The sequence below is a fragment of the Acartia tonsa genome, chromosome 2, assembly GCF_053477335.1.
Source record: "Acartia tonsa isolate MP-2025a chromosome 2, ASM5347733v1, whole genome shotgun sequence".
In the NCBI taxonomy this organism is placed as follows: Eukaryota; Metazoa; Arthropoda; class Copepoda; order Calanoida; family Acartiidae; genus Acartia; species Acartia tonsa.
Genome location: NC_137261.1, coordinates 52,836,264 through 52,863,307, shown reverse-complemented (window position 1 = coordinate 52,863,307; position 27,044 = coordinate 52,836,264). Strand labels below are relative to the sequence as shown.

Genomic DNA, 27,044 nt, shown 5'->3' with positions numbered 1-27,044 from the left:
GCGGCAATTTCGATTTGAATTAATTGGCTGAATAGCAGCCTCTGATTTATTCTAAAATGTCGTAATTTGGAATTCATCCCCTTTTTTATAGGCACTATAAAGAGCTTCATTTTGAAGAGTGGTTTTCTTCAATTCGAACTCTTTGATTTATAATTAATGTTAGGTCAGGTTATCCTTATACTAAAGTAACAGGATGTTTGTCTGTGTGTCTGTCTGTGTGTCTGTACCGAAGGACCGATCGGGTTCTCCTTAACAGGGTAGCTTCTCATAAGTCCCGGGAAGGTTTATAACTATTTTCTTTTGGGGTAGGACACCCCCAACCCCCCTAAAAATGAAAAATACCCCCCCCCAAAAAAAAATAACTAAAATTAAAAATAATGGGGGGGGGGGGAAGCATACCTCCCCCCCCCACAAAAAAAAATTTCTACCCCCCAAATATTTTTTAAAATTTTTCTTTTAAAATCTAAAATAAGAAATTGGGTTATCAAATTCGACTTCCCACTCCTCAAGTGCCCCTAGAGGCCTCTAGGGGGCGTAGCCGCTAGTATAATAAATGTAATAAGTGTAGAGGACGAGGTATAACCTAGACAACTACCTGGCCCCTGTCGTGGGAACATTTTTCAAATTGCTTTCTGCTCTTTTGCAGCGACTTGACTGTGTTTATATTTACGATGCTATTGGCTATTATTTAAAGACCCAACTGAAAGTCGGCAAAGGGTCATACAGTTATTTAACCTGTTTTACCTATATTGTTTTACTCTAATGGTTATGCAAAGGTCTATAACATGTTTCTTCTATTCAAATTAAGGGGGCTAAAGGTTTTTCTGTAATTCAACAATAGGTTTAAGGGAAAGGTCCAAATTGCATAGCACCTTGCTATCTTTGATAATTTATAGCTAAGTGTACTGTCACGTGTCAAATTCTGTTCTATTTAGAATATTTATATATTGAAGAATATTTAGATATTCTATTCTATGGTGTCCGTACTATACATCAAACAAAGTCTAAAAATATTTTTCGTAGGTTAGAATAATTTGATGAGGGAAATGGGATTTACTCAGCTCCTATAAAAGATTAAATGCTTAAATTTTATGACAACATTCCCATCATTAAGGAGCACAATTAACTAAAAAACATCAATGGCGGTCGGACGGCTTTTTAGCAGGTTTCAGGCTATTTTTTAATTTTCCACATTTTCCTGATATCTTTGGTGTTTATTGTCCGATTTTCAAGATTTTGTCAGTTATTTTTCTTCTCGGAGCCATGTTTCCAAAAATTCTGTCGTATACTAAAATAGCCTAAAACCTTCCCCAGACAAATGTGAAACTTTCATGGAAATTGTGGAACATTCATCCCAGACGATCACAAGGTCATACTGTTACTTTAGGATATACTAGTAGTTACTTCCCTAGAGCCCTCTTGGAGCACTTGTGATGTGAAGGGGGGGGGGGGGCTAATTATCCCCTCCCCTAAATTCAATTTTAGTTTTAAAAAGAAAAAAGTAAAAGGGGTGGGGGTGGGGGTGATAGTTTTTTCTTTGGGATTTCTCTTTGAAGGGTGCTAATGGAATGAAACCTTCCCAGGACTTTATGAGATGCTATATTGCATTAGAGAACCATATCGGTTTAGCAGTTAGCAAGATCCATCAGTACAAACAGACACACAGTCAAACTCACAAACATCATATTACTTTTATAATAGGATTTTAAAAACGACTATTGAGTAGCTACGCCTTCCAATTTATACCTAACTTTACAGGAATGACACTTTCTGAGGTCATAATCATTTCATTTATACCTTACTTTTACAGGAATCTTTAAAGAAATTATGTTATATTAAGAGGACATCCTATCTTTGTATGTATTTTTTCTACCAACAATGAAATTAATTCGGATAAAATCACGAAACCTATACGTGTTTTTCAGCTGTCGTTGGGGGGCAAAATATCGTAAAAATGATGATCTCTTCATTTGCCCCTCTAAATATTATTATAGAATTATGTCACTTGTTGGTTATAATTTTTTCCTGGGATAATCCTATCATTTATGCCTTATTTGTACGGGAATCCTCTAAATGTTGTGTAACATTGAAAGGACATCCTATTTTTGTATGACACTTTCTGAGGGGATAATCCTTTCATTGTGTATGCAAACTATTCATATTTTAGTATTATCTAATATTTTAAAGTAGTATAATGTGGGCGGATTTTATACTAGCGGCTACGCCCCTAGTGAGCCATCAGGGATAGATGAAAGTGGTTGGGGGGAGGGGGGGGGGGTAGGGTCGACTGTACACTCATAGTTTTAGTTTGAAAAGATTTTTTTAAGGGGGGGGGGGGTATTTATTGGGCAGTTTCTTCGATATGGTTGAGTTACCCCTGAACTTAGAGTATTAAGCTTTAATGTAAAGGAGAATAATACCGGGTTAGTTTATTTTTTTGTTGGGTTAGTTTTTTATATCTTTATAAAGATGAATTATCTTAAATAAATTTCATCTGAATTAATGGTATATACGATTATTAATTTTATGTATAAGCTTTCAGTCAAACCTATGTTTGTACTACAGACACAAACCAAGGTTTTAAGTCAATGAATGAAAGAACGTGTTTATAAAATTTGGTAATCAGTAAGGTTTACAGTCCAATGTCCCCTCAACCCCTGCACATTTCACTGTTTTTACATCATGTTAAAGGTTCAGTTTCATCAGACAGGAGATTAATTACACTAGTAACCAATGTTTTATTTTCACAGTTTATGTTGGTTGGCATACAAACTTTGGGTTCTTTTATTAAATTTTTATTTGTTGGTTTATTTAGGTGAATGTCCGAACGTTTCTACCAATATTTAAAATCTACAGAAATGGTTTATTTTGTCTCTAATCATTGGGATCTTTTACCTTTTTTCGTCCATTGTCTTATCCCTTATTATCGGTGAGAGTTTCATGAAGAGTTGTAAAAGTTTTGCATTTGTTTAGATTAATTTGTAAAATTGATTGAGCGCAATACAAAATAGAATAGACTTAATATGATGAACTCCAATTTAGTTTCCGAAAGTGTAACTAGCGTCCGCGTCCTTTCTCGAAATTTGCTACTAGCTAAAAAGCTTCAAACTTCCAAAAAAAATATTAAAATTTTCAACATTAAAATTTTGAATGTATAATGTATAAATCGCTTTGTTCTCACAAATTTCCGGAGTAGCTGAAAATAGGGTCTGCAATAATTGAGTTATCTGCTGTACACTTTAGGAAACTAGGGCTTGAATAGGAAATCCATTTGGAACTGATCCTTAATATATCTAGAACATTAGAGTGCAACACAAGAGGGGGAAAGGGTTATGTAGTAGACTGACACTTGACCGTATCACAGAGTTCCTACACTCCTGTCTTGTTTATTTGCCATTGTTATCAAGAGACCCGGCTATAAATAGAATCTAGATAAAGGTTTTATGCTTTATCATTGTTTACCAGCTGCAGCTCACCAGAGGGGCAGGGGGAATGCCTTCCCCCTTCCCCTACCAGCTAAAAAGCCTTCCCCTTTCATCAGCTATGCCTTCGCACCACTGTTATCTTACCCCCATTCTCCCCCATCATTGTGTCCAAGACCACCTCAGACAGGCTATGGTTAAAAACACCATCCTCCGTTATCTATCTATAACTTGTACATTTTACTATTTATATTGATCTGTTTTGTAATTAAAGTTAGTTCTAAATAAACCACATTTGAATCAACATCTGCAGTTTCAATCCGGCTGCCATTTAAGTCCGCGGAATCTATCAGACCTTGCAGTGCTAAGTAGGGTTCAAATTGGCTCACCCTACCACAGTCAAATAATAACTGTATCTCCCCATCGCAACCGCCTTATTCAACCCTTCTATTGGGTCATTGAAAATAAACCAAAGGTATGGCTCATATTAACTTAGCCAAGTAGAAGAAAATAATTTAGAAGTAGATGAAGAAGATCTTTGGAAAAGAAAGGAAGGTAGTTGTCTGTGCTGGGAACAATGGGCCGATTCCACACATCCCCAGCGGGAACACCGAGAGGTGGCAAAGAGTCCAGGAGGCCGGAGAAGCAAGTCCCGGAGGATACCAGAGATGGAGGACAAAGGAGACGCTTTTTTTGGCAACAGAGGGGGTTGGTATTAGCCACAGCAGTCCTCTCTTTAAAAATTTGGTGGCGAAGGCCCCCTGTGGGCGGAACTTTTTTGGTGTCAACCCGACACCAAAAAAAGTGCCAACCACGGGAGGAGGCGTAGCACTTCCAGTGCTGAAAGCCTTATCAAGATCAAGATCAAGGTATTTGTCTGTATATACATCTATACTATAGATCTGTTTCTAGAAGAAATGTTTCACATGACCCTATTTTTAAACTTAAAAAGGGATTATTTCCAGAAAAAATCCCGTTGTTTACATTTTGTTATGTACGAGATACGGGCGACAAAATTTAATACGAATTTATTTTGACGATATAATTTTTAGAAAGCTAACTTTATTATAAGAAATTCAACTATGCACAACTGATTTATTATGTGGTTTATCATATGCTTCATATTATAAAAGGAAAGAAATTTTAACACGAAAAAAAGAATTCTTCCAAGATATGCGTAAATTTATAGCTGACTTATAATGTGAAAGAAATGAAAAAATAATCCCTTACGTGCCTAACTCTGTAAAATGTTTCAACCAATGACATGTCTTGAATTTACCTTCAGTATTCTCCCATTGGCTGATTTAGAAAGTATGTCTCTAGAATATCCATATTCTAAATAGTTTAATTTAAGAATAAAAGTATTTGATTGATTAAACTACTGAGTCCACTGTTGACGAGTTTTAAAAATCAAACTTTCAATTCTCTTAAAAGTTTTGTAAAGTTTGAGTTACTATCTCAGTGAAACAGCGAATTTTTAAAAACGTAGAATTTCTTCTATACGTCTGTCTGTCTGTATGTTTGTAACACGGATAGCTTCTATCGTTATCTTAGACAGAAAGACAGAAATATGTTAATTGTCGATTTTATATAACTATTTTACAACAGTTTTTAACATGATATAATTATCCTATTCATCTGAGTTTTGGAATAATGATTCTTAGGACAACAAGTTAGAATGATAAAAGGAAGGCATTTCTATAATACAGACCAAAAAATGTAAGATTTAATCAATAAATTCACATTCTTTGTATTAAGTTTTAAGACTATACACGTATTCATGTACGTTTGTAATAAAATCTGATTTCAGAGCTACACATTTATGAATGTTGTCATCCTTGTTCGTAAAAGAATTGAATTCATCTAGGTATGGATTTTATTTAATAGAGTTTGCAAAACTTTGACACAAGTTTTCATAATTATATTCATACAAAAGTAAGCAATTCAAATAAAGATATAAAATTTCAACTAAGATTTAAATAAACAAGGATGGCAACATCCATAAAAGCGAAGCTCTGAAACGGTTTGACAGACGAACATTAACTCTTGTGGAGTGCCAGAACTGAATATACAAAATATAAATAAAAAATATATAAATTTTGACAAAATTATACAAAAATTGGTTGAAAACCTTCTTAAATACAGAATTCTTTTTATGGACATACTGACATTTTAGGACTTGATTATAGAGATGCTTCGCTCAAAATATTGTACCTTATTGTAATAGGAATCAATATTCCAAAAATCAGTTCAATCGGATAATTTTATCACATAAAAAATTGTTGTTAAAAAAGTAAAAAAAACCAGCATTTTTAAAATGAACGTACGGAAATTCTGGTAACGATTTTAGAGTTGCTACGCTTTCTAAAACTACTACAGGAATCATCAAGCAAAGTTTGAAATCGATAGGACAATTCTAAAATTCCTCAATTAACGAAAAAATCTGTCCGTTACGGACTGACGGACTCACAGATGGACTGACCGACCCTAATTACAGAAAAGCTTCTCTTTTTAAAATGCGATTTTGCTTTTGCGTTTTTAAAGCATTGTTTGTCCGTCCGTCCGGGACAGTTGGCTATTTTAGTTAATTCAAACATGTTAAAATTGTCCTATCGATTTCAAACTTTGCATGATGGTTTCTATAACATTTAGGTACGATTGAGGAAGCGTAGCAACTCTATTTTCGTTACCAAAAAGTCTGTACGTCCATAATCCATTTTTAACATGCTTATTATTTTACTTTTTTGACAACAAATTTTGGTATGTTATAATTTTCTTATTCATCTGATTTTCGAAATACTGATTTCTATTACCACAAGGACAATGTTGTAAGAGAAGCATCTGTATAATCAAGTACTAAAAATGGAAATATGTCCTTAAACAGTATCCTGTGTTTGAGTTTTGCAACAAATTTACTTACAATTTTGTATAGACTTATGCATTTATAACCTGCTTATTCAGTTCTGACACTCTACAAGTTTTAATGATCATTTGTCCTACCATTTCAAAGCTTCGATTTTATGAATGTTGTCATCCTTGTTTCATATCAATTATCAAGTTATACCAAAAATTTCTTATGCTTCTTATGATTCCTGTAATGATAAGGTAGATTTGAGAAAGTGCATTCTGGCTGATTTTTTAAGCCTCTTTTCATAGACATTGCCATCCTTGTTTTGTTTATCCCCAAGTCAAAAAAAACTCAAGAATTTTTTCCTTGTGTTAAAATGAAATGTGTGCCAATAATAAATATTTATGACAGCAAAAATATTTCTTTTTGCAATTCTCTTTCTAGTAGCAAAGCTACTTCTCCTTTTTGATTGAGGAGAGGGGGGGGGGGTAAAACTTAAGTTTTGGTGTATGAAATTTATTTCGCTTTACTATATAAAATCAGGTACTTTTGGAAGATGATTAAAGTCCCTCAACAGATTATGACGCCATACGATAAAATAACCAACGAGAGGCCAGCATAAATTTTACCATTTGTCAATTACAGTGTATACTGGCCTCTCATTGGCTATTCTATATTATGACGTAGTAATCTGTTGAGGAATATTAATCATCTTCGTGCTTTTGGGTGGATTTCAGGTGATTGTATATTTAGGAAACTCAAATTTTTTTATGGGGCAGGTTTTTCTACCCTCCCCCTTGGACGAATGGGTGAAGATAATACAGACCGATGAACATCTACCCAAAAATACATTATGTTCGTTTGTATGTGTGTCATTTGCTTTGTTGTTTGAAATTCGCGAGCTTCGCTTCTTATAGATTTTGTCATCCTTGCTCCGTTTTCCTTTTCCTCCCAGTGTCACTCTTTTTTTCCCTCTCTCATTCTTTCTTTCAGTGATCTTAAGGGATAAGACAATCATACAATGGACGATAACTTTATGTACATACATGTACATCCGACATAATGATTACAAAATTAAAGATGAAAATTGTTGGTTGAAAAGTTTGGACTCAGCTAGTATCCACAGTTTTAAAGCCAACCTATGAGAGAACCTTTTTATATAATCTTTGGGTTACAGTATAATTTATAGACCATTTTCCCCTACCTTCCTGCCTTTTTTTCTCAATGTTGAAAGAGAATAATATATTTTTTTCTCGCTGCAAAGAAATCCAGCAAAATGACACACTGAGAAACATAAAAACAAACTCTTGTGTTGTTTTTTGTCCTATTGCTGTTCTGTATATTATGTAATTTTAAGTTCTTATTTAATACTTATATTTGAGGGAACTTTTGTTAAATGAAATCTTCTAATTTTTAACATTTACAAAAAAGCCTGCTTTATTGCATCAAGATCCTTGACAGATCTGTATAGGAAATAAATGTCTATATATGAGCTCAAGTTTTCCAAGCAATATAGTTTAAAACTCATAGTGCTCCAATAATCCGTAATAAACTCTCATTGACCAGAACAATGAGACCCATTATTTTACTGTATAAAGAATAAATTCATTTTTTTATTTCATGTTGCTATTTAAATTATATTGAAGTATTAAATTTCTATCCATAAAACAGAAAATTTAAACTTTTAATATAATAAATAAAAGAAAACTTAGTTTAAAAATAATTTGATACTAGCGATGCGTGCATAATGTGGTCAGATATTGAACTGAAATTTAACAGTTAACTAATCATTTTAACCCTTTCAGGACGATAATTTGAAATAAAAAATATTAAGATCCCAAAATAGTTTAAAGAAAGAAATCATCAGGGAGAAGATAATGGAAGAATAGGGTTATTAGTCAGAATTCAGATAACCAAAAGAAAGTAAATAAAACATTGAATAAACCTAGCCAATAGCGAGATAATTATATTGAACCCAACTCTTATTTTTGATAGCTGGGTTCTACTCTTATTAACCCATCAGTGACAAACCGGGCATTAAAACCCGGTTCCGGTTCATTTCCCCCTGGCACAGGCAGTTTTGCTTACTTCCGTTTGCCGGTATAGCTAAACAAAGTTTGAAAATCATGAAAATTCAAAATACCCCTTCTAACTTTTTTGTTTTTATAGTAAAGTCACTGATTTTTTTCGTGAAATCTAATGTTTATTGACAAGTACATCTATTTGTGAATTCGTTTTATTCAAACTATTATTTTTTAAATGATTTTTTTATCGTTTTTTTGCGCCCTATTATGACCCGGTTCGGCTTGGCCATAAATACCCGACAGTTTTAATTACCGGTTTTTATTACCCAGTTTTAACTTTTCAACCAATAAAAATAACAGTTTACGTCATTAGTAAGGATTTGAGCCATCCTAATAACCCTAGTAATCTCTATATGTGTAACCCAATAGTTTTATGCTCGTTTTCTGATATGTAACACCCAAATTTTATATGTTCTTTTTTTGTAGTGTGTATCTTTTAAACCGGGTTTTTTTAACCGAAAAGGGTGGAACCTATAGCCGAAACACTAAATTTGAAATAAATCGCTTTGTATATTACTTGTAGCTCTATAGATTACATGAGGTCGTGTAGTTTTCAATTACGGATCGTATCAAAGTTCTAAAAAGTGTTCATCTCACTTTGGGCGTTCAAAAATTACATTTTTCAATTTTTGGTCGAAATAACCGGGTTTTTCCTACAAAACCGGGTTTTAATGCCTGTGGAAACCGCCTAAAACGGGCCATAATGCCTGGTTGGTATTAATGGCCAGGCCAAACCGGTTTTTTTTGCAATTTTCCTGTGCACACCACTAGAGCAAAACAAAAAAATTGGAATTCCGTTTTTACCATTATAAAGCTTCCCTGAGATTTTCAGTCCATAAAAGTGGCGCTCGGCACTAATGGGTGAAACATAATTAGCGACTATGAAAATGCCTTTAAGAAAATTTAAAGAAAGGAGGGGTTTAAGTCGCCCTACACTTTCAATACTTGTTATCTATAATACAAAGTAGAAAGATGTCTGTCTGTCTGTCTGTCCGTCTGTCTGTCTGTCCGTCCGTCCGTCTGTCTGTCTGTCTGTCCGTCCGTCCGTCCGTCCGTCCCTTAAGATCTCGGTAACCACTGAACCGATCGGATTCTACTCTTCAGGGAATATACCTACTGGTCTTGTGGTGGTTTAAGGCTATTTTTTTGGGGGGTGGGACACCCCCAACCCCCCAAAAAACAAACCCCCCCCCCATTTTTTTTTTGCAGAAGATTTCCTTGGTCCTTTTACGTATTTCGCCAAATTTTTTTTTTAATAACCTCTTGGGGCAAAGCCCCTAGAGGCTAGGGGCGAAGCCGCTAGTACAATATAATTCCCCTATTATAGTATAAATCTTCCGAGGACCTATAAAAAGCTTTACTTTAATGGAGAACCATACTAATCTGGCGTTTAGAGATATATTAAGTTAAAGACACACACAAACAAACATCCTGTTACTTTTAAATAAGGATTTAGGTTTGTAAATCAATAGTACTTATGTTTTTCAATTAAATGAAAAAAAACTTTTTTCATTCATAGAATAGGGTCGCTGCCGCTAACAAATAAATTACTAAGAACAAAGTAAAAATGAATATCACCATTTAAAAAGAAACCTAAACTAGATTTACTTGTTTTAGGTAGTATGCTAAGAATAAGTTTTAGGTTTTAGGCTGTTTTCTGCCCCCAAGTTTCACCCTTCGATTTCAAGGATCATAGAGGCAAGGATCGAAGCCACTAGAAAATTTTAAAAAAATAGTTATTTTAAATTTTAAAGGCACATTTTTAAAGGTTAAAAGAACACAGACACATGCTCTGAGGTGGTATACTAAGAATAAGTTTTGGTTTTAGGCTGTTTTCTTTCTCTTTCTCTTCACCCTTCGCTAACAAAGCCCTTGGATGCAAGGATCGAAGCCACTTAGAAATTAAAATTTATTAGTTATTTTAAAATTAAAAGACACATGTGTAAAGGTTAAAAGACTAGAGACACATGTTCTGAGGTGGTATGCTAAACTTTCCAGTGGGTCCAGACAATACAAACTTTATAAAACAAGAATAAAAAGTTAAAACACACTTGTCAAAAAAGCTAAATAGTCAAACTGGTTTTAGTTTTAATATACATTACCATTTATCTCTTCTTTGTAGAGCATAGGCCACGCACAATGGTTCTCCATTTTCTTTGGATTTGGCACAGCTTACGGCATCGCTGAGAGATGAGATTTCTTCTCTTGCATTTCACAGGGAAGTTATCTTCTTTAGGTTGTTTTGGTCCACTAGTTTTTCTCTTTTTTTGGAATCCAAGTCAAGGCTTGATTAGTTAAATTATCTTGTCCTTTACTTAGAGTTTGTTCCATCTCCATTTTCTCTGTTTTATTGTCAATTTAATGTCTGACATATTACTGCGCTCTAAAAGCTCAGCATTTGTGATCTTTAATAGTTTGTATATGAACTAGTGGCTTCGCCCCTAGCAAGTAGGGGGATTGCCCCACAATACTAAAAAAAATAAAATAAAATTTAATTGTACTTTCCTAAATTTCTACATACCCCACCCCCCCAAAAAATGGAGGGGGGGTTATTTTTTTGTGTTTTTAGGGGGGGGTCGGAGGTGTCCCAATCCCCAAGAAAATAGCCTAAAACCACCAAAGGATCATTAGGTATAATCCCTGAAGAGTAGAATCAAATCGGTTCAGTGGTTACCGAGATCTTAAGGGACGGACAGACAGACGGATGGACAGACAGACATCAAGCTACTTTGTATTATAGATGATTAATTTTCAAAAATTTGAGACGCCTGTCCAGAACACGTACAAAGCTTTAATGAAAAGGCAAATACAATTATTAGTCTTCAAATAAAATTTAATTTGATAAACGCGTCTGTAGATCATTTTTCTTTAGATATAAAATCCTAATGACTTACATACAAAAAAAAAATATAATATATTTTCTCGTATTCATTCGAATCCGGTGGATAGGAACCGGTTCTCATCCATACGAAAAAACTATGTCTAGCATCGTATCATATCCAGCTCTCTACGAATATAAAAATGTACAATCATAAGATTAAAACCAGTTTTTTAGCCGGTGCCTTCGGCACCTCGGGGCTATTATACGATGCGAGAAATAACTATTCTTATAGAGGAGCTCTTTACCAAAAAGGAAACATATTAATAGTCAACTGTCCCCTCCCTCTTATCACGTGTAAAACTTCCCTCACTTTGTCAAGTTAGTAAAACCCAGGGAAGGAGGGAACATTGGGCTGAAAAATAAATTGGTCACCAAACTTTTTCAACCACATTTGTATGCATTGGCTCAAAAACATTGTGCACTTTTATTATATTTGAAGACTAAGAAAGTTGCTCAAAAATCAGCATGTGACGTCATAAAAATGAGGGATTATCCATATATTTTTTATTTTTCCTACTCCTCCTCTCCTCATCCCTCATTTTTATGACGTCAGAATTTCTTTTTTCTCTTTCAATTTTTTCAACCTATGCTTTTAATCTTCTTTTATATTTAAACTGCGAACCAAAAAAATAGGCAAATCTGAATTTGCAGAATAGCAGCTTTAATATTCATTTAGGATGATTCTACTGTAAATATAAAATGTAGATGCAGCTTTTGGTTACAAGTTTCCACTATTATTTTTTTATTAATCAGCACTACGGAAGCACAAGATCTCAAAAACAGCATTTTGGTTAAAAACTGGTGAACCAAAAAGATATGCAAATCCAAAACAAATCAATGGAAAAGCAATTTTTTTGCACTTTTCTCCTGTTTTAAAGATTGATTCTGATAAATTAATAATTTTTTAAGGGATTTATGCATTAATTATTATGAAATATAGTATTAGGTAGAAATGATTGATTTAAAAAAAAAAGAAATATTAGAAAAAAAGAAATTCGACCCCTATCACTTTAGAGGTCAGCTGCTTGCCTCCAGTCTTATGGATGTAGCCTAATACATGTTAAAGATGAAAATTACTCCCAAAAGTATACAAAAATTATTTTTAATGTGTTTAAAAAATCCATTTTAAAATCTTGATTTTGAGGATGATGACCTTTCAGATGCTCCTGTTGGTGGTGATGGTGAGTTAAATGTTATCTAAGTACATGACCATTACAACAACTTGTCTATCAACCTATGTACCATTTTTTGTAGTCATAGCAATATCCATAGAGCCTCACGACAAGAAATATAAACATCTTCTAAAAATAACAGTATTTACCTTATGAATTGGAGTAATTGAAATTGCAATTTTTTTCTTTTTTAATACTGCTTTGCTGGAGGCTGCTATGAATACAAAAATTGGACCATAGTTCAATATATAAGTTGTCATCATGGTCATGCATTTTGATAACATTTGGCTCACCATCACTACCCGTAGGAGCATCTTAAAGTCCATCATCATCAAAATCAAGATTTTAAAATGGATTTTTTTAACACATTAAAAATAATTTTTGTATACTTTTGGGAGTAATTTTTCTCTTTAACATGTATTTAGCTTCATCCATAAGACTGGATGTCAGCAGCTGTCCTCTAAAGTGATAGGGGTCAAATTTCTTTTTTATAATATTTCTTATTTTAAAAAATCATTAATTTCTACCTTATACTACATTTCATAATAATTAATGCATAAATCTCTTTAAAAATTGTTAATTTATCAGAATCAATCTTTAAAACAGAAGAAAAGTGCAAAAAAATCGTTTTTTCCATTGATTTGTTTTGGATTTGCATATCTTTTTGGTTCACCAGTTTTTAACCAAAATGCTGTTTTTGAGATCTTGTGCTTCCGTGGTGCTGATTAATGAAAAATTAACGGTGGAAACTTGTAACCAAAAGATGCATCTACATTTTATATTTACAGTAAAATCATCCTAAATTAATATTAAAGCTACCATTCTACAAATTCAGATTTGCCTATTTTTTTGGTTCTCAGTTTATTAATTTATTGTCCATAGCCTTATCCCTTAAAATCCCTGACAAAACTAGTTTAAAACTTTGTTTTCAATTCAAACATTTTTCCCAGGAAGGACAATATTGGTCTCCTATTGTTTAATTAATACCCCATTCTACAAAACTCGTGGAATTTATCATTTTTTTCCTAAGAGAGAGAAAGATGCAACTTTCAATGTAAAGTTTGAAATAATAAATTACGTGTATAGACACACAGGGATTTAAAGGGATAAGTCAATGGTCGATAAATTGATGTTAATCCACAATGATGATACACAAAATTACCCCTTATGAAGCTTACAGTTAGTGATTGTAACGTTGGACACTCAACTAAATGAAACAACCAAGCCAAATTTAAAAAGGTTGTTAAGCCAACGAACAAGAAAATGTTATTATAAGACATTGGGGACTAGTGTAATAAACAGCCAAATGTCCCCTCCCACCCTGTATAGACACACTGCAAGCTAGCTCTCCATATTAATCACGGATCTAAGGGGATGACACACCCCTTATCTATAAGTAGCAGAATGTCTATCTGTCCGTTTGTAGCAAAGAATCTCTTTAACCGCTAAACTGATGTAGTTTTTCAGTGAACTTTTATTATGGCTGATGAAGGTTTAAAACCATTTTAGGGAGGTTACCTCCACCCTCCCAAGAAAAATCGCTCCTATAAAAATGACCCCCCACCAGATCAATTTTCTTTTTAAAAGTAAATCGAAAGTACATGGTCGACTACTAAAACTCCACCCTCTTCCATCCCTTAATTGCCTCTAGAGGCCTCTACGTGAAAAAATGAAAAAAAAATGCTGTTAAAAGATAAAATTAAAAATATATATAAAAGTTTAAAAATTTATAGTACAATATCCCATCCCTCTCCGATGTTAATGGAATATAATTTAATATTTCAAACTTTTTCACATAGAAAAGGTTATAAAATTGTGCTTGCACATAGTTTACTAAAATCAAAACTAAAGTTGAAAACTTTATATGATTTTATTAGAGACGCAAGGGGAAAGAGGTCTTTTCATAAGCCTTATATAGTGTATAGTACATTTAGAAATATCCTTTAAACACGTTTTAGGAAGTTGAATTTAAATAAAAACTCTGATTTAAACTCTTATAATATCATAATTTATTTTTGAATTTACATTAAACTGGAATTTAATGTCAACTGGTTTTTCTAATACATATTTATTGGTAACAATTTTCTGGAATGTTTCCAAGCACTCTGCTTTACGGGGTGTGAGTAATTTCCTCTCCCCTTTCATGATTATATGTACTTTAACTTTAGCAACGCATTTGATAGCGTTTGATTTACTTCTGCTTTCAACTGAAACTTTTTGTATATACTAGCGGCTTCGCTCCTAGCCTCTAGGGGCTTTGCCCCAAGAGGTGATAAAAATTTTTTTTTTTGGCGAAATACGTAAAAGGACCAAGGAAATCTTCCACCCCCCAAGAAAATAGCCTAAAACCACCACAGGACCAGTAGATATATTCCGTGAAGAGTAGAATCCGATCGGTTCAGTGGTTACCGAGATCTTAAGGGACGGACGGACGGACAGACAGACAGACAGAGGACAGACATCGTTCTACTTTGTATTATAGATGTATAATACAAGGATGACAACATCCATAAGTAGCGAAACGAATCATGGATAGGAATGCGGACAAATTGATACAAAGAGCAGATGTTTAGTAGACATAAATTTAAAAAAAACAACGAAAACTTCTGTAGTTGGGTTTTTATATTTTCAATATTTATATATTATCACTGACAAACCGATGCACAAAGTAAATCATATTCTGATGTTTCTTCGGTCCTACGACAAACGCAGGAGTCCCAAATGTCGGAGTGGACACTTAATCTAACCTAACCTATTTTAGAGCATCTTATAGGTTTTTTTTAATACCTAACCCCTGCGGGGGGATAATTTGTTCATTCATATCTCAACCTAACCTAATCTGTATAGAAATACTTAAAAAAATTAATATTTTAACACTCCTGCGTTTGTCCACTCCGACGTTTGGGACTCCTGCGTTTGTCCTGGAACCGTTTCTTCTTCTAGAGAATCTTCGTAATAGCAGCTGTGAAAATCACTCACAGAGAATTATGGTTGAACGAAGTAAATTATAAGGAAGCTGTACTACAAAAAAGCAAAAAATTAAACATTTAAGAAATTTTATTCTTCACTAAAATTATTATAAAAATATATTGATAGAGCAAGCAAAATTGAACAATGTTTATAATGTTAGAATATTTTGTAGATATTGGAAAACTTGTTGATTCTTGAGAATATCTCCATGGTTGACTCCAGACACATAAAATTCACTGTCTCCTTCCCCAGGTCGTAACAATCTGAACAAATAATGGCAGTTTCCCCCAAAGTGACTAAGCAAGCACAGGAGCCCCCTTCCTATTTTGGATTATATAAAAAATAAGAGAAAATGGGGTTATTTTCCTTCTGTAAATAGAGTTTTGCTGTGGATTAGGCAACGCAGGCTTTTATCTATTTTCAAAAATGAGGGGGTGGGGGCTACAGGGGGTTTCTGTGCTCACTAGAAATTGAGGGAAAGCACCCAAATAGTTTTGAATCAAGAATAACAAAACAAGGATGACAACAACCATGAAAGCTAACCTATAAATAATGTTTTTTACTACTAAATATTAAAAACATTAAGTAGTACATTAGAAAAAAAAATTGTTGACTTCGCTTATTAAATGGTGCTTATTTGTTCTAGGAATCATGCGTTATGCAATAAATCTATAAAACATAAAAATATAAACATGTACATATTAGAAATATTAAATTCAATCCTATCCAAGCTTTTTTCTTTCACCTATTCAGTGTTGAAAGCAACTACATATTGCAGCGAGGAATAAGGATTCAATTTCCGAAAATATGAAAATAATTTCAAACAAATAAAAGATTCTCAATTCTGGTATTTTGACTAAGAGAAACATGATAGGTTAATTTTAGACTCTAGAGGTTAATTAAGAAATTTCATAATCTAAAACTATATCCCCATTCTAACAATGACATAGGATTAAATTCCCGAAATTTGTTCAAATCCCCATAAAAGACATGAATCCAATTATACACTAGAATTTTTAAATGGATTTTGGATACGTGATTAGTTTATTTTTGGGAAAATCTATTAACAATGAAATTCAATTCAATTTCATTAATTATGTGATGATCTGGAATAGCCAAGATCCAATGATGCACAGGGAAAGCTTCACTGAAGAAAAAACGCGTAAAATAGGTCTTTTTCGCACATTTCTCTGCACTGCGAGATAATTATGCACTATAGATTTATGGCTATTCCAGATTATTTGTATGCCTTCTTATGCCGCTTAAAATAGTGTGCGGTCATGATCTGTACGTTCAGCCGTTAGGCAGCTAGCAGCCTTTAAAATTCATAGATTTTTGGAAATATTCGTTACCAGCAATATTTTACCGTGAACTGTACTAGATCCGACTTTTATATTCCGAAATATCTGGTTAAAAGAACAATCAAATGTTTAGAATCAAGAGTTTGGTTTATTTTCACAGTAAATCTAAATACTATGAAATTTAATGCTATATCATCATTCCAGCTCAGTTTCTATTTGTATACATTATTTATGAGGTTTTATCATGGATCTAAGGGATAAGACAATGAACTATAAATCAATGCACATCCCAAATAATTAAAATCAAATTGCCCATTTAGAAAATTAAAATTATTGGTTGAAAATTTTGGAACCGTTAAATTAAAATTTAATTTAAGTACCCAAAGTCTTTGAACCTCCACATAAGGTAACGTGATTAAAAACTTTGGGTACCAGAGTAATTTACAGTCCAATGTCCCCCCCCCCACTCCCTGTATTTTTACCTTTGTATGTATGTGAGACTTTTCAGTGTAACAGTTCCATCCCCGTCTCCCAGAATTCTAAAACAAGGAGGACAACATCCATAATAGCAAAGCTCTGAAACGGTAGGTCAAACGAACATCACCACTTGTAGAGTGTCCGAAATGAAGAAGCAGATTATAATAAAAATTAAACGATAATAGAGTTACTACGCTTGAGAAATCGTGCCTAACTAATATAAGTTTGAAATCGATAGGACATGTCTAAATTATAGAAAAGAGTTAAGAGTTCCGACCCTAACTATAGAAATACCCCCTCCTAAATGGTTGGGGTAATTTTTATATGGGGGAGAGGAGGGGGGGGGGGTAATCACCACTTTACCCCCCCCCCCCTCCTCCTCTTGGACGTCCTTGTCTTCACTGCACAATGAAACAGTTATATAAAACATATTTAGGTAACGTATGATGCATGCCATGAATGCAAAAATGACTGGCATTTTTTTGCTTTAATGGATTTTTAAATATGAATTATTATTTTGTATATTAGATATTAATGAATATTAGAGGCTTTATATACCATTTTTTAAAAGTAAAAAAGTAAAAATTTCGAAAATGAATTACATTAAGATCAATTAGTATATCTAAGTAATAGAGATATAGAGACATACCCTCTAAGTGAGCCAATAGATTAAAGAACAACCCAGCTATGTTATTGGTTGAAATTGTGTACATATTTTGGGAGGCAAATATCTATTTTTTTCGTTCGCAATAATTAGTTAGCTATGAATATTGTTTGTCTTTTAGGAATTTTAAAGTTTGATAAATTTTGGATTCAGATGGACCATCTAGATATACTATATCTATTATCTAAACCAACGCAGGAAAGTATATATGTAATGTATATTCCCCGAACAGTGGAGATCAAGCGGTTACCGAGATCTTAAGCTCTTGACTTACGGACAGACATCATTCATCTTTGTTTTATATATTAAAATGTTTTCTTATATAGTAAAGGTTGATTACAATACGGCAAAGAGTATTAAACACAAAAATATATCATGCACTTTTTAACAAAGTATATAAGAAGGTCAGAATAGAAAAAAAATGGAAAAAAAACAAACTTTTGGACAGTAGACAGTCGGACTATTCGATTCAGGGAGGAAGGGAGGGGACATAAGACTAAGAATGATTACTTATTGGTTTGCTATAAAACTTTGGGTACTTTTATTTATTCTGATTGGCTGATACAAACTAGCAATGTAAAAAATATTACAAAATTTTATTAAAAAAACAAGAGTACCTATGTTTCTATCTATTGGAGGTATACATCAATTTATCGTCCATTGTCTTATCCCTTGAGATTCCTGGTAAGATTAATTTAAGTGTCTCGAATGAAACAAAGTTAGATGCAATATTTACAGAAATCTAATTTTTTTTTCTTAAAACTTGTGTTTGTCATTTCGGGCATCTCTAACTTTAAAATTGTCTAATACTATTCTATACCTACATGATTTTGTATTATGGCCCAAAACCGGTTCTAATCCAGCGGATATTAATCGGTTTCGAAGCTATACTGGAAAATATTTTCTCGTATTTATTCGAATCCGGTGGATAGGAACCGGTTCTCATCCATACGAAAAAACTATGTCTAGCATCGTATTATATCCAGCTTTTTACGAATATAAAAATGTACAATCATAAGATTAAAAAAAAACTAGTTTTAATCTCATAATTGTACATTCTATATTCGCGGAAAGCCGTTTTTAATACGATGCGAGAAATAACTATTACTGGTTGTATGAAATATGAAAACAACAATCACATAACAACTATTTTAGTGATTCATTCGAAGGACTTAATTATAGTGATGTTTTGATTATAAAAATGTAATTAGTTGTCTTATGAATCAGTATTCCAAAAATAAGATCAATCGGATGATTTTATCACATAAAAATTAGTTGCTAAAAAAGTTAAATATCAACATGTTTAAATTGGATATTCTGGTAACAATTATAGAGCTGCTACGTTTTCTAAATCGTACATAACTAATAAAGGAATCATCATGCAAGTTTTGAAATCGATAAGGCAATTCTAACATGACTAAATTAACGAAAAGAGCTATCCGTTTGTGACGGACGGACGGACCTACCCTAATTATAGAAAAGCTCTGGTTTTAAAAATAATCGTACCTTCTTATTGGTTGTTCATCAGGAAAGCCATTGTCATATATCAAACCTAAACACACAAAATAAAATCTATGGGTGATTTCACCATAAACCTATATTTTAGATTACCGATCCCCCCTAATTATCCCTCGATATTTTTCATTTTAAATCCTTGTGGAACTTTTTAACCTTTTAAACCTAACCTAACATAATATGTCTAGGACAAACGCAGAAGTCCTTAACGTCGGAGAGGACAAACGCAGGAGAATTGAAATATTAATTAAATTAAGTATTTCTATAAAGATTAGGTTAGGTTGAGATATGAATGTACAAATAAGCTCCCCTCAGGGGTTAGGCATTTAAAAAACCTAAAAGATTGTCTAAAATAGGTTAGGTTAGGTCCACTCCGACGTTACAAAGATACTTTTAGGCAAAAATATACATTAGTTTTTTGAATCTGTAAAAAATATAGAGATAGAAACAAGTTTTGTTGTAAATAATGACTGTGGCTGTATTGTACTAAATTGGGACAAACAATTCAACAATGTATAGTTGTCAGGGTTATTAAGGGATAAGACAATTGATATGTACACCCCCAATTGTTATAAACAAAATGTCTTCTGATATAGATTAAATTGGTTAATGTTTTAACACTGCGTTTTTGCACAACCCATTTATGATATAATAAGAGTCACCAAAGTTTTTAAGCTAATGAATGAGAGACAGTGTATATAAAACTATTGGGACCAATATAATTTACAGTCCAATTTCCCCTTCCTCCCTGATAAGTAGTACAATCTTTATATACACATAATGCATCTATAGAAGAATTGGAGGCTATAAATATCTTCTTTTTAATGTGCCATTGCATACAACTTGGATTGCTTGTTGGGGGGAAAATGATGATAAATACCTAGAGGTCGGAAAATGTGCGCATATTGTAGTTGCAAATACCCACAAAAACGTTTCTTCTGAATGTTGATATATTAATTGGCGTTCAAAAATATCTTAGTGTACATTTTAGTGAATAAAACGAGTTATAAATATGTCATAAAAGTAAATTAAAGAAAAATGTACTAAACAAATACTGTACAAAATTGGACCCTGCTGCATCCCCCGGATAGAGAGATTGGGAGGTAAAGAGAAGTTACAAAATCTTTTTCAAGTAGTACATAGAATATAAATTGCGGCGTGTGCCCCTAGCATCTAGGCGAGGAAGGGTCGTAAAAAAATCATAAACTATTCCAAAACTTAAAATTCAAATGTAAAAAAGCACCAAACCCTTCGTAAAAGTTGTGAAAGTTCACCAAATTTGAAAACTTAATAATCTGCAAACAAAAAATACTACTCTAGTCTTTTTAAAGGATTCAAAATGCAATTGTCTTCCATTAATAAAATGTTAAAAATAATAACTTGTGTTTATATATATATATAAATACTTTAAATAATATGAGGATTCCTTAGCAAAAAAGCAAAACAGGTTGGAGTTTTGATTACGTAAACTATAAAATTTGGCTTTTGAAGTTTCTATAATTTAAAGATTTTAAAGCTTCAAATTTAAAAACTTTATTGATAGAACTAGCTTATTTACATTGATGATGTAATGCAGGGGAATTTTGTTTACAAGAGTTGGAGGTGCATATAAATTTATCGTTCATTGTCTTATATCTGAAGACCTTTAGGGCATTAGAATGAGACCACCAAAAAAATGCGCCAAACAAATGTTTCTACTTTTGAAATAACATTGATATAAAAGCCAAGTGCAAACAATTTATGGTTATGCACACAATACAAAACAAAAAAAAACAATCAATTTCACAAATGATTATAGAATAAAGACTAGATGAACAATCTATTGATTGGACCAATAAGAACACAGTTTAGAAACAATACAATGACATTTCCTTGCGGACAAAAGAGTAGTTATTTCATCTATATTTATTAATTCCAGCTAAAAGTAACTGAATGTTTAGAATTAAGCTTTGCAATATGCAAAGGCAAATTTTATAGTCCAAAAGTCTCGTAGTTTCGGATTATTGTTTCTGATTAGCCATCTAGTATTATACATTTATTATTTCCATCCACATTATGGATATTGACAATTTATAATTATGTCAACTTACAGTTTTCCCTTAAAGAATTATTATTTCTTTTTATTAAACAAAATTGTTTAAAATCATAGCATTTTAGACTTTTAGATACGCTGATTTAGAACATCAAGATGTTATTTATAACTAAGAGAAACTTAATATGTCAATTATACAGCTTTTTTACACTAGTAGGTTGATTTCTGATTTTTTAAACAAATTTTTTAAATAGTAAAAGTTTTTTTCGTTGAAATCTCGCTAAACACTAAGCTGCTTGATTTATATAATTTAGAAAGTTTCAAAAAGCTATGATTTTAGGCTAACTTGTTTTTATTTTATTTTAGTGTGGTTTCAGACTATTATTCTGCCCATCTCCATTCCCCTATCTTATAGAGAACCCCTTCATATTAGCATAAAAAACGATGAAATAAAATTAAGCTCTTATTAAAAATTTATAAAACAGGTATAAAACTAAACTATACAGGAGAGCTTTTATTACCTGTAGGAGTGTCAATACCATGTGAATAAATATTGCTAATTTTCACACCAGGATGTTCCAATCTAAAATACTTCAATATCTAATAGTCCATTGTGCAATGATAATAAAATCAAATAGATAATTTTCGATTTTATCAGGGGTAGCCAGTCTAACCAACAATTCTACAAAAAAAAACACGAAACCTTATTGAGTATCTGGTGGCGAAGAGGGGTGGGAAAGAAGGGGAGGTAAAGGGGAAGGGGGTTTTGGGGAAATTTTCCTTTAGAGTTGTTTATCAGAATATCATTCCTTTGTCCCTGGATTTTATGAGTCGTGATGTAATAACTGTTTCTAAAACAATGTTTAAAGTTTTACCTTGTAATATTTACCACATTGTCCAGCATATCGATGCCCTATACATTACATTACAATTATCCATCAACTTATTAGAAAAAAATACGAATTATCCCCCCCTTCAAATTTTTTACCCCCCCCCCCCAAAAAAAAATATTGCTTGGACGTCTATGAAACATTTACATACATTAATGTGATTTTGAGTGAAAAGACAATGAAGGAATAAATTGATGTGCATCCCAAATTAGTTGAAAAGTATGTACACCAAAGAATGAGTAAACATGTTACAAAATCTTTGAGGACCAGTATAGTTTACACTGCAATGTTCTGTCCCTCCCAAAAATTAAATTAAATTATACCTGTTCAAATCCAATATCTGTAAAGAAAGAATTGTAATCTCTGTTCCGTTTTTATTAAGGTTTCTTTTTAAAAATTTGTATAAGGGACAATTTTTAAGCCAACAAAATTTAAAACTTTGGGGACCATTATGATAATAAAAAAAGTAATTGTTTAAGAATTTTAAAACAAAATGCACCAAAAAAATTATGTTTGAAACTTTAATAAATCACCTAACAGTGTAGTTTCTGAAAATAAAATAAAACTTTGATTCTTTTGCTATCTAAATGTAAAGAAAAAAATTCATATAACATTAATAATAAACGTAATACAGGTAAATTTAAAGCTTAACTTTACCATTTTCATAGATATAAGAAGCTTCACTGTAAAGGAAAGCAAAATCGGTCCAGCGGATAGTTAGATATCTTGGTACAGACAAAAATTCTGTTACTGTATGTTATAATTAGCGGCTTCACCCCCTAGAGTCCTCTAGGGGCACATTAAATGTATTTCTTTTCAATCAATTTTAAGATTAGCTGTTTCCATAAAAAATATTTTTTGCAGTTAGATGGGGTTTTTATGTTTCTTTTACAATTTCTCTTAGGAGGGTGGTAGTACCCTCCCACAAAATAACTAAAAACCTTTCCAGGACATATGCTTAGCTACTCTGTAATGGAGAACCATATTGGTTTAGTGGTTAGCGAGATCCTCTTGTACAGACAGACAGACAAACATCATATTACTATATTTTTATAATTTAGTATACCTGTAAGGAGTAACAACAATATTTTCATCCAGATGTGGCCAATTATGTGGGTGGGGTAGGATGTACACACCTAATTATTATGATTCCTATCATTTCTATATACAGATTTATACATTTTGGTAAGATTTCAAATTTATGTCTATCTATCTATCTATCTATCTATCTATCTATCTATCTATCTATCTATCTATCTATCTATCTATCTATCTATCTATCTATCTATCTATCTATCTATCTATCTATATATCTATCTATCAAACCTGTCTCATAGCTTCTCTGTTCTTCTCTGATAATTTTAGGATCTACAATACTTATTCCAAGATTGTAACCACTAAATATTTAAGTTTTCATTTAATAACATGTTAAGCCGGATCAATATTTATATAAGCAGCATTAAAATACCTGATAAAATCTTTAGCTTTCTTCAGAAAAATAAATTTGTTTAAATAATGCAGACAACTGATTTTTGAAATATTGATGCCTAGGACGAATAGGCAAAATAAAATGAGCAAAGCATTTAAATCAAGGATATTCAAGCTTTTTTTATTTTATTTTATCGTGAATTAAAAGATTTGTTAAATAATTTGCTGTTTCTCATAATTAGTCATTGTGTTGGATTAAATTATATTAATACTAATTTTTTATTGCATCGTATTATAGACAGTGTTAGTCGAATGAATGGATCAGAACCGGTGGTAATCTAAATCAGATATACCTGGCATAAGTATTAAACTGAATGACAGCTCCTACCCACGGGCAACTTATAGGTACAAACCTAAAAACAAGAAAGATTTTATCAATAAGTAGTGCAGCATTGCAAGGTAGGATAAAAAAGAACAGTATACTGGTAGATAAAAAACAAATGTCAAAGAAATCATAGTAGAAATCTTGATAGCTAAAAAAACTTTATGTTTTGATAAACGGACGGACTTATACAAGCCTAATTTTAAGAGTATCTTTGCTACTAATATTAAAGTTTTATAAAATAAGTGGTGGACAATTTTTGTTGATGTCTTGCAAAAATAATTATAAAATTTATAAAAATAAACATTAAACCAAAATAAATAACTAAACCTTTTAAAATTTACAATGTGAAAACCAAGGAATCGACCTAGCAACCCAACCAAAAAATAAATCCTAATAAAACTTTGTGGGAATATGTAAAATGTGAACTTATTTAATCCCTGAATTTATTTCAGCCGTCTATCTTGAATAGGAGTCGAGAAAATCATGAAAACTTACAAATCTAGGAATCGAACTAGCACCTCAACCAATTAGTAAATCTCAATGAAACTTGATAGAAGTATGCAGAATTTAAACTTATTAAATCCCTTAAAATGTCATCCGTCTATCTTGAATAGGAGTCCAGAAAAGCATAAAACTTATAAATCTAGGAATCAATCTAGCACCCCAAGTAATTGACGAATCATAATGTAACTTGGTGAAAATATGAGGAATGTAAACTTATTTAAACCCTAAAAATTTCAGACTTCTTTCTTGAAAATCACATTTCACACGAACAGACGGACATTTCAAATAAGAGAGTAGCTTCGCTACTAAAAAGTTTATAAATGTAGAGGGTTAATGTTATCTCATATTATGTGTGTCCTATTATGTATATACAGGGTGGGGCAAATAAGACCGGACAAACTTTAAACGGCCATAGCGCCAAAACTACTTGACCAACCAGGACGTTTGACCCCACTATAAAAAGCTTAGGTAATTACCTTTTAGCACAAAAAAAAATTTGGACGAAGATGGGCTCGTACTTCGAGCTGGCCGCGCTTATGTTCAACAAGGCAGATTCGAAATGCGCCGGTGGAATAATCTGGATCCTCGACTAGGGCCCACTAAATCGGATCTTAGCCCATCTGTAGGATAGGTAGAGTTATGCAATTTGCTGGGGATACTGTTAAATACATAAATAAGACACTAAAAAAGACTAGAGCCTTCTATCTAAAGTGGCTTGGCTGTAGTACTCCGGCAAAGTGAAACATGGCAGATTTTAAGATGTCAAAAATTGTGTGAAATCGTGAAAATTTCTCGGTTCTCGACGTTAGAGACCCATATGGAACTAAAAAACTCATTTTAGACTATGGATTGCACTGACAACTCTAGCTGAATCTTCCTGCCATTTCCAAAAAGGTATAGAACGTAGTTCCAGCTCAACTGTGGTCCAAATAAGAGCCTCCGTGTCAAAGGGTAGCGTTAAAGTTAGGTGAATTTGGATCCTGCGGTTACTCACGTTCCTAAGGAAATGGGGCCTCCCAGCAGCCCAATCTTAATTCAATGGACTTTTGGGCCTGGGGCTACTTTGAAGCATGCACCAATAGACATGCCTATACAACAAAGACCTCCCTCATAGCCACCATCAAGGAGAAATTCGCCAGCTTGGACAGGGACATGGTGACCTGGGCCTGCCGGCGGTTGAGGAGGCGGGTAGAGGCGGCGAATGAGACTGGCGGCAATTTTTTTTGAATAATATAATAGTCATATACCTATTCTGCCTCCCAGTTTTTAAAATTCAATAAAATCTTTAAAATTGACGATTTTATGCTCATTTGTTTAAAAAGGTTCAGGGGGCGGGTGAAGGCGGTGATTGAGGCTGGCGGCGATTTTATTGAATAATCTAATTTGCTTGCCAGTTTTTAAAATTCAATAAAATCTTTAAAATTGACGATTTTATGTTAATTTGTTTAGCAGTTAGAATTTGTCCGGTCTTATTTGCCCCACCCTGTAAATATATTTTTAGAGTGGTTAATTTTTTTTATAAAAAATTGTAATAACCTATTTTTATAGACTATAACCAAAACATACACAGACTAAATTACCAATGACAGGCCAGTATACATTTTAATTGGCCAATGGTAGGCTTTTTAACTACTTAAAATATCTTAACTACTAATACTTTTGCTTGTTTGTTATACCTTAATTTATCAATATTGTTTTCTTAATAAGCTTATTTACTACTTTTATTCTTTTACATTTGTTAAAATTTGTGCCAGTCTATTTATATATCTCGGAAGTCACCGCGCATGTAGGCCGACTGCGCAAATACACTGGAGATGTGACTGCCCATCAGATTCCAACAGACATTCAAGGCGACCTGGACGGCGACGAGGATGCCACCGAGCTGCCGGTCGGAGCTGCGGCGCCGCCAACTAGTGATCCAGGACAGTTCCCAGTGTACCAGCCAGCCGCAGCCGCCCCACAGCCTAGCGGCCAGGATCGTGACCCGGTAGAAGAGAACCTGCAGCATCAACCCAACGAACCACCGCCGCCGCCGCCAGCTCCAGAGCCACCCAGAGATGCCATCTGGAACCCTGATACTGACATGGAGAACCTGCCGGCCAGCAGCGAGCCTGCAGGAGGAGAGGCGGCCACTGCGATGGAAGAGGCGGCCCCAGAGGACGAAGCTGAAGCAATGTGCCCCCTGCTGATGACAGCCATCCCCATCAGAGTAGGAGCTAGGAGGCCCAGCAACCTGGACCAAGCAGGCGCCCCCATGGAATTTTATGCGCCTTCCTCCATTGTTATTCCCCCTTTGGGAGCCTCCAGAGTTAGCCTAGGCCTCCGTGTCCAGTTACCCGCCGAGACAGAGTTAGTTCTGCAGACGAGGCAAAACTTCCAACGACGGGGCTTGGCCGTCGCTAACCCATGGCTGGAAGCCAACCGGGAGTTGACAATGCTGATATCCAACCACAGCCAGACAGAGCAGCGAG

At 33.4% G+C, this 27,044-nt stretch overlaps 1 protein-coding gene across 1 annotated transcript in view; it reads right to left on the bottom strand.

The window, feature by feature from the left end:
* Positions 1–15,452: 15,452 nt before the first annotated feature.
* Positions 15,453–27,044, bottom strand: part of LOC145312130 (lysosomal phospholipase A and acyltransferase-like) — a 138,560-nt gene continuing 126,968 nt past the window's right edge. The window contains exons 11-20 of the mRNA XM_080151275.1: positions 24,038–24,097; positions 23,583–23,653; positions 23,323–23,392; positions 22,790–22,804; positions 22,580–22,619; positions 22,242–22,279; positions 21,888–21,949; positions 19,326–19,371; positions 17,161–17,217; positions 15,453–15,640 (exon numbers count right to left, since the gene is read on the bottom strand). Of these exons, the coding sequence (XP_080007401.1) occupies positions 15,526–15,640; positions 17,161–17,217; positions 19,326–19,371; positions 21,888–21,949; positions 22,242–22,279; positions 22,580–22,619; positions 22,790–22,804; positions 23,323–23,392; positions 23,583–23,653; positions 24,038–24,097 (574 nt within the window). The 3' untranslated portion in view covers positions 15,453–15,525. The remainder of the gene's footprint in view (positions 15,641–17,160; positions 17,218–19,325; positions 19,372–21,887; positions 21,950–22,241; positions 22,280–22,579; positions 22,620–22,789; positions 22,805–23,322; positions 23,393–23,582; positions 23,654–24,037; positions 24,098–27,044) is intronic.